At 36.1% G+C, this 8,920-nt stretch overlaps 1 protein-coding gene across 3 annotated transcripts in view; it reads left to right on the forward strand.

The window, feature by feature from the left end:
* The window catches only part of LOC132603389 (DNA ligase 4), a 47,768-nt gene extending 39,509 nt beyond the window's left edge, over positions 1 to 8,259 (forward strand). For 2 of the 3 annotated variants that reach the window (XM_060316414.1, XM_060316416.1), the window contains exons 15-24: positions 44 to 92; positions 349 to 436; positions 561 to 764; positions 1,304 to 1,429; positions 1,626 to 1,725; positions 1,831 to 1,936; positions 2,050 to 2,180; positions 2,295 to 2,459; positions 5,080 to 5,235; positions 7,383 to 8,259. In XM_060316414.1, coding sequence (XP_060172397.1) covers positions 44 to 92; positions 349 to 436; positions 561 to 764; positions 1,304 to 1,429; positions 1,626 to 1,725; positions 1,831 to 1,936; positions 2,050 to 2,180; positions 2,295 to 2,459; positions 5,080 to 5,235; positions 7,383 to 8,103 — 1,846 coding nt within the window. In that variant the 3' untranslated portion in view covers positions 8,104 to 8,259. The remainder of the gene's footprint in view (positions 1 to 43; positions 93 to 348; positions 437 to 560; positions 765 to 1,303; positions 1,430 to 1,625; positions 1,726 to 1,830; positions 1,937 to 2,049; positions 2,181 to 2,294; positions 2,460 to 5,079; positions 5,236 to 7,382) is intronic. The other variant, XM_060316415.1, reaches the window with a different exon arrangement.
* The last annotated feature ends 661 nt before the right edge of the window (positions 8,260 to 8,920 follow it).

Genomic DNA, 8,920 nt, shown 5'->3' on the forward strand with positions numbered 1-8,920 from the left:
TTGATCATGCAATTATTTATCTGACTCCTGTTTGTCATTGCAGATCCATCATTGTTTCAATTACAAGTGATATTAGAACAATAAGATCTGAGGTACAGCTGGACTAGAAGTCTTGTTTCTCTGTTTGTTAGCATTTAGCATAAAAGCAATGAGAGTTGGAACTCATCCTGGAGAATTTGTTTTCTGTAATTTATTTTGTATCCAATCATTTACTCATTAGGTGCGTGAATTGATCAACTCATGAGATGCTTGAAATCAGCTTCATGTTATCTATTCCATATACCCATTTCACCAATGAAGTGATGAAAGTTTGATGAGTCATCAGAACTCATTTTCTGTTCTTTCTAGGTGTTTGCTGCGCCATACAGCTTGAGATTTCCGCGTATTGATCGAGTCAGATATGACAAGCCTTGGCATGAGTGTCTTGATGTGCAATGTTAGTGGTCTTGTTACGATGATGTTTGATGTCTATGTTTGCAACTTTGTCTGGTATCATTATGTTCTTTGATTCTATTCTCACCTTCTACTTATAGCAGAACTTTTTGTTATTCCTGTCTCAGCATTTGTTGAGCTGGTACATTCAAGCAATGGTACCACACAGAGGGAGGCCGATTATGGAGTTGGGCAGGATCATGAACCAAAGACCATTAGGTCAACAAGAAAACGAGAGAAGAAGAATGTTTCTGCAGTTCCTTCCCATTTTGTTCAGACTGACGTGTCTCAAATCAAGGGTGAAACATCAATATTCTCTAACATGATGTTTTGTATCCTCAACTATCATGTCAAAGAAAAAATGTACTCTGGTATCTAAGCTGTTTTGTGGAATTAACTGCATGATCTACTTTGTAATTTTACCAACAAAAGAAAAGATCTACCTTGTAATTTTGATCCTTTTTATTATTTTTTTATTTTTTGGGCTTTGTTGTGGTCAATGGGTTAATAGTATAGTGTTGGAGTCCCACATCGTTTGTGGGATGGGAACATGGACTCTGTACAAGATCTTGGGCAATCCTCCCCCTATGAGTTAGCTTTTAGGGTTGAATTAGGCCCAAGATCCATTTCTAATTTTTTTTTATCATATACACAATATTTGTATTAGCACAAAGACAATTTTGTGTCAGTTGTTTCTTAAGTTTATTCTGCCCTGAGAATCCTTGGGAGAATTAGATTTTCGGGCTCTACTTTTAGCTCTATGTTCTTGTTATGTATCTATTAGTCGTGTTGCATGCTAACATGTATCTGATTTATTGTAAGAAGTATTTGTCACCTAAATGGGCATAAGAGATATCCTTGACGATACCAGATTTTGCTAATATGCCTTCATCACATACACTCGATTCCTTGCACAAAATGGTGGTTGAGCATGGGGGTGCTTTCTCGATGAATTTGAATAACTCAGTTACTCATTGTCTAGCAGCTGAAAGCAGAGGTTTCTCTCTCTCTCTCTCTCTCTCTCTCGTCTAGGTGCACGGAGTTAGAAAAGTGCATGTGAACACCCATGAACAGTTGGGTGCACTATACTGTTAACTTGGAGGTTAATAAGGAAATATTTTTATGATTGGAGGTTAATAAGGAAATATTTTTATGACAGGTATAAGTTTCAAGCTGAAATATTTTTATGACAGGTATCAAGTTTCAAGCTGCAAAACTTCATGGAGATGTTATTCAAATCTCTTGGCTCTTTGACTGCTGTCTGCAAAAGAAGCTCCTTCCTTTACAGCCAAAGTAAGTTACCTGTCAGTTTTTCTCATCTTGTTCTCTCTTCCTTTAGTCAGACTTCCATCTGATCTGCGATGCTTTTGACTTTGCTTTCTTGGTCTCTTGCTGAAGGTATTTTCTTTTCCTTTCTGATTCAACAAAGAAAAAGATGGAAGCAGAAGTGGATGAATATTCTGATTCTTTCTTCTCTGACCTCAGCATTGAAGACATTAAACAGGTATAATTTGGTAAAACTTATATGAGTTCGTAGCTTCAGCAGTAGGAGCATTACTGTAAAATGTTCAATATCTTGGATTCTGTCCGTTTTTCTCTTGTCTTTTCTTATTGCAGGCTTTTAGCAATATAGAACACTCAGAAGACTCCAAAACTGTTGAGTACTACAAGAATAAGTACTGTCCCGAGGATAAATGGGCTCGATTTCATGGTTGCTGCATTTACTTTTTCATTCCAAAGCGGTGTCTGTGAGAATTCTTATCTTCTCTGTCCAATTGTACTATTAGATTCTCTACTTGGGTATTAATATTTTGACGTGGTTGTTATTTGGTAGAGGTTTAAAGCTTTCCTATGTGTTTCAGGAAATATTCAGATTGCAAGGCTTTAGTGGAACTTGCTATGAGAAGGATGAAAGTTGAAATTTCTGTAGGTGGTGGGAAAGTTGGTGACAATCTTTGTCATGCTACTCATGTCGTCGTCATGTCTCTACCAGAGTTTGACGTAAACTTCAATGAAGTCTTAAATAGGTAAGTTACAAATCTAGTTTACTTTTCTGAATGTAAGATGTCCACCTTTCATAGTGGAACTTTAAAATCAGCATCCTGGTGGTTAGCAACCTCTTTCATTTTTGCAGTTTTCGTCAGTGGTAATTTTGTCCCGAGTTGCAAAATAGATCTTATATTTGGTACTTTTCTTAGAAAATCCAGAGTATTATGCTTTGAGAGTTTATGTGATTAAGTTATTATTAACCATGGCAGCATTAGTTAAATATGTCCATCTATCGCATTGTTTCACATGTTAGATTACATCAAATGTATTTTGATCATAAATCTATATAACCAACCATTAGAATCCTCAATTACTAAGTGGTATTCCAGTTAGTATGAGTAGGCATATACGGTTGAAAGCCGTAGAAACAGTTAGATGTGTCGGCTAATATTCTTGTTCTGGTAATTGAAGATCTTTGTTTCTAGTATCGAGTAGTTTTCTCACCTCCCAAATGATATACTGATTGTGAAGATCCTGGAATTCTTCCATGTAAACTTCTCCCATTATTAGGCACGTTTCTGTTGACTGTAGTGAAAATTCCCATAGCAAACTGGAAGAAAATGGAAGTTGTTATCCTCCTCGGCTATGTGCTTCTCAGATCATTAGACTGGAAAAGGGGATGTTTCAATTTGGTAATTCCCTCGTCATCATTACCTGTTATGACTATGTCATCAACGTAAACCACCAAGTACATGCGCACAAACCTGGGGCAGAGTGACGATAGAACACAGAATGATCAGCTTCATTTCGTACCATGCCAAATTTCTGAATAATCATGCTAAAACTTCCCCAGCCATGCTCGAGGAGACTTCTTCAGGCCATAAAGTGCTCGTCGTAGTCTGCACACTGTGTTACTAGACTCTCCTTGAGCAGTAAAACTAGGTGGTTGCTCCATATATACCTCGATCTTTGAGATCCCTATGAAGAGAGACATTTTTTAAATCCAACGGGTAGAGAGGCCAGTGGCGAACAACAACCATAGATAAAAAGTGACGGGCCTGAAGCAATCTTAGTCACTGGAGAGAAGGTATCACTATAGTGAAGACCAAAACTCTGTGTATAACCCTTGGCGACTAGTCGAGCCTTTAGGCGATCAATCTGTCTATCGAGGCCAACCTTCACCATATATACCCAACGACAACCAACTGTAGACTTGAGAGGAAAGATTGCTTACTTAATGGTGATACCTTCTCTCCTGTGGACAAGATTACTTCAATCCGTCTTAAAAAGGAAAGGAAATCAATACATAATTACAGTAGGAGTAAGTTCAACTACCTACTATAGTTAGATACTTTCTCTGTCCCAATTTATGTGATAGACTTTTCATTTTAGTCTGTCCCAAAAAGAATAATACATTTCTATATTTAGAAATAATTTAACTCAAAACTTCCCATTTTACCCTTAATGGAATGATTTACAGCCACACAATTATCTATGACTTGTTTTTTACCACCAGTTTCCTAAGTCTTCCTTTCTTTCTTAAACTTTGTGCAGACTATATCACATAAATTGAGACGGAGGGAGTATATTCTACAATATTCACAAGGATTCTAACATCTACGATGTCTAAAATAATCACAAAGATTCTAACACAATCCATATGTAAAACCATTGTAGCTAAGATTTTAGCAACCAGTGTATTTAGTCGCTTCGCCAAAGAGCGACTAGGTCCAAGGGACTCGAAGCAAAAATTGAGCACTGAAGCACACATTTTTTAGAAGTGAAACGCACAATGTACAAAAATATAAAAAGTACCAAATACTGTATTTTAACATTGTAGAATAACAATCAAATTGCCATAGACTAGCTAATCTCAACATCCAAAATACAATAATGTCGATATTTAATTAAGCTCCCAAGAACACCAACATGGGTGTGTTAGCCCTGAACTCAATTAACGATATTGCTTTAGTACTTTTCCTTTGGAAGACTTTGCTCGTCCTTTTTTTCAGCGCACACTTTTCTAAAGTGCATGGCATCACTTATGAAGTGATAACACCTAGCTTCTAACACTTTCAGTGACAGAACTTGCATTAGCCACTAAGTTTAGCAACGGAACAAGTTCGCCGCTAGAGTTAGCTACGTATTATTTTTTACTATTAGGATTTTCCTTCTATTTTTGACTATTATGGATTTTCCTTCTTCAGTGATGGATGCAAAACCCATTGCTAAAATGTTAGATATGGTGATTTTATCTACGGATTGAAACCGTTGTTAATCCAATTAGCGACGGATTTTAATGACTTAACTACAAAGTTTGTACGTCACCAAATATTTTTTTCTTTCTAGTTTATATTTTAAAATGTGAATAACTGCAACCTCTAATATTTCTCATATAGTTGAAAGTGGTTAAATCTCATATCAAAAGATGAATTACTCTATCCGATTCAATTATGAATTTGAGAAGTTGACACCTGAAACTAAATGGTAGAGTATCATGCAGTATATAACTTAATCAAAACCATGTAAGTTCTGTAATTTTTGATGTCAGGATGATGTGTTTTTTTTTTTTTTTTTTTTTTCTGATGACACTGAATGAGGATACATAATATGCTCTTGTTCTTTAGTCTTAATAACATCCTAATATTTAAAGTTCAGTTTCTCAGAGGCTGAGAAGCATGTTTTGTACAATACAAAGCTGCATGTAGTTGGAGCACGGTGGTTGGAGGATTCCTTTAAAGAGGACCAGAAGTTGCATGAGGGGAGTTACAGCCTAAAACCAAGCAATTTTCAAGTGTCAATTTCTGAGAAGAGGTGAGTTGTGTATTTCTGATGGATCCAGATAAGGAGTCTTAGTGTAGTATTTAGTATTGGAATTATTTTTCTTCATTTTTGTCTTCCAAAATTTGCATACCAAGTAATGTTTTAAAATTGCCAACAAGGTGTTGAGGGTGGTGGGTGGTGTTGCTCTTACATGGACGACATGCAACAGCCATACTTTGGGGAAGCTCTTTTGGTTGCTATGCAAATTTACTACCTTTCACCTACTATAAAATATGTAGGAAGATAATTGCTTTCTTCTAAAATGTATATCGCTTTCTTCCATTTGAAAATATGTTCTTCTCTATGGGAGTAGAATTGCGATTTATAGCATGTTTCTTGCAGTTTTTGATAATATAAATTTTAGTTATTGAAAAAGTTAGCTCTAATCTAATCCAAGTTAGCTCCAAAATTGGTCAAATAGTTAGTCGAATAAGTGAAAAATATGGACAAGGAGTACAAAGGTAAGAATGAGACATTCAGTTCCTAGTTTAAGATGAAACCATTTCTGATAATTATGCTTTCACTTTCGACTGTTTACAACATAATGTTCTTCAAATTGCCATATATGAGAGTGGTGGTTGATAAATATTGCCTGACATACCGTTCATAGATGAGAACTTAAAAGTTTCTTCGTCTATATTAGGGTTTTCTTCTAGCCATTGAGAGTTAGGCTGCATTTGTTTTCATTAAGATTAAGAAGTTTGAATCTGAATACACATCTGAACGATTAAGACGAAGTCTCTAGAACTGGACATGTATAATTTATTTTTATTTTAAAATTATTACATATAAAATTTAAATAAAATAGTAATTAAATATTATATCAACAAAATAATTTTAAAAATATTAATATAAAATTAAAAAAATGAGAATTTAAAATTAGATAAAAATATGAGTTCCCCCACCCCACCCCTTCTCCTTTCTTCCCCATCTCTCTTATGTGATGGGTTTCACAGACCCATAAATTCCATCTAAATTTGCCATAAAATAAGATAATTAATAGTAAACAATAAGAGATCCAACTATCAGTCAAGGTTAACGATAAACATTTTTTCATAAATTTCATCGTAATTCTTTGGTGCCAAACAAAATATGGGTGTTTTCATTGTACTTATCACTTTCAATGGCAACCCACATAAAGAAGAGATGGAAACTTTTGATTCTGACAAAAGTCATAAGAATTAATATTGTTTATCATACAAATAATAGTCAATAGCAGGAAATTTGTGAAGAAATGCATTTCATCGCATCCGTGGTTTGAAGAAGCGTTAAATTAAAAGGCGTGTGTCTGAGGTCTGAATAACATTAAGACTCATTTTCAGATCTGAGCAAATCAGATGTTTCCAGACCCAATAAGTGATAAAATCTTTAAAAAAACAAATGCACTTAATGGGCTGAGATCTGAATGATTCAGATTCCGACCCCCATTAAGTGCAAACAAATGAGGCCTTAGAGGCGTCCTCTGCAAACTATTGATTCCATCCATTATTGATGCCAGAAAATTAGGGATATCACGTATAGCTGATATAGATTTCTATGAATGATTGATTACCTTTCCTCTACTTACTTTTACCCCGGAGAGCCAATTTGCACAGAAGTGGATTTGTATTGTTATAAGTAAAATTCATGCTAGGTCTTACCAGAATTTGGGCGAGAATAACCAAAAATAACTGAAATTGGTATTGCTGATGTAGGAAGGCGACTAAAGAACTAATTATTGAGTCGATAAGAGCCCTTAAATACATTTTTCTTAAACAAAAGAATTTCTGAAGGATTCTTTTGTCGATGTAGGTAGATTTTATGCTGGAAATTATGCGCAAAAATGAAATAAAATGTAGGATATTTATGTCCATAACAAAGAGTCAATTAATATCCTTAAAATAACGCAACAAAGTCAATTCATTGATAAGTGCAGTCCTAGCAACGATTTCTGCAGCCAAATTACTCATCTCTTGTCCAGTAATCTGTACATATCCATCTTCTCACGCTTGAAATTCTAGCTTTGCTATGAAAATCTTGCCCAACAAGCTAGTTATGCCTATTAAATTCAAAGCAGGCATGATCTTTTCTTTTGCTGGCAGTTGGATTATGTGTTTTAACTAAATATCTCACTGTCGATGTTTTCCCTGTATTAATAGACATGATAAGCTAAAAGGTAATGCCAAAAGGTGCAAAAGACCATCTTCCCCTGATAAACATGGAGTACAGAGCAAAGCTGAAGAAATTTCAGACCAGTGCCGAGCTATCACGCTACCAAAGAGGGATAGAAAACGAGATAGAGGAAGACCTACTGGTAGTGCTACAGAAAAAGGGAAAGCGCGGATCAACATGCCACGGAGAGTTAAACGCAAGGTCACAAATAGACGTGCTAAAATTCATGAAAATGAATCTGATGAAAGTGCTACTTCAGGTGAGCGTCTTCATAATGATGAGAGTGAAGCGGCTGTTGGGACTCGTGGAACTGATGAAACTTTTGAAGAGCGGAGTTCAGGAGTTCAAAATGAGGATGCTGTAAAAGATTTGGAATTTTCACGAGATGGTGAAATATTTCCACAAGGGACTGCTGAATGCAGTGTGATTGGTGAAAGGTTGGACGAAGTTCACGAAACTTCATATGGAAGTGGAAATATTGCCAGGGGCAAAGACAGAGATGAGATGGATGAAAAGGTGGAAGACCCTGTGGATCCAGTCCAAGCTATGCTACTGCATATGATACCCCACTTGGAAAGTAAGCCAACCCAAAGCGTGGACACTCTTGTAAAGGACGACAAGCCAGAGGCAGATACTAATCCCAGTCCTAAAAAGAAAAAGAAAGTTAGCTATAAAGATGTAGCTGGTGAGTTGCTCAAAGATTGGTGAAACCCTTTATGCCCATCCACCACTTTAAAAAGTTATTAAGCTTTGTTTTGTTTCATTTTGTATTTCTCCAGGACCATATAAATATAATAGTCTCTTTTGTGTTGTATTTCTGGTGTAAATGATTAAAAACAGTTTATACATCATTCTGTTATTGTTTGGTGTTTTATCAGTTATAGTTATTGGCGCAGCTGTTAGAAGCGTTATCCCTTAGCACCCTAGGTCGAAAGCCAAGGGGGATATCCCTTTGTTTTTTGTCTATCCACAGTTGCTGGGTGTCGATGAAATGCTGAACTAAAATATTTGCATATCGAAATAGTTTGTGGCATATTGTTACTTGAGAGAACACTAACTGATCTTTGATTGAAGTTTTGAATGTTCTTTCTGACGTTGATGTGATGAAATTGGTACTATTTAGGGGCTGTTTTGGTTTTGGGTTTTAGAAGAGCTATTCTCCAAATAGAAGTCATCATGCCCTTATACAATGTGTTTGGTCGGGATGAGAAGATTTAATCTTCACATCAAAATAAACATTAATTAACATTCCATATATTACTTTATACGGATTCGAATGTGGAATAAGCATCCATGGAATCATAATACATGGGGTAAATTGTAAAAATGACAAAACTAACTAACCTAATAATAGTAAGAAAATGACCCGCAAGGGTGGCTCAGTTGGTTGAGCATGAGGCTTTCATAATGGAGGTCTCAAGTTCGAAACCCCCTCCCTGCCTATGACAGCAGGGGATTTGCCTTCTGGGTCGAGCTCGTCGCACGGGACTTGCCTAGTGCGGGTTACCTCTCCTGTGTGGTTTGC

The sequence above is a fragment of the Lycium barbarum genome, chromosome 7, assembly GCF_019175385.1.
Source record: "Lycium barbarum isolate Lr01 chromosome 7, ASM1917538v2, whole genome shotgun sequence".
NCBI lineage: Eukaryota > Viridiplantae > Streptophyta > Magnoliopsida > Solanales > Solanaceae > Lycium > Lycium barbarum.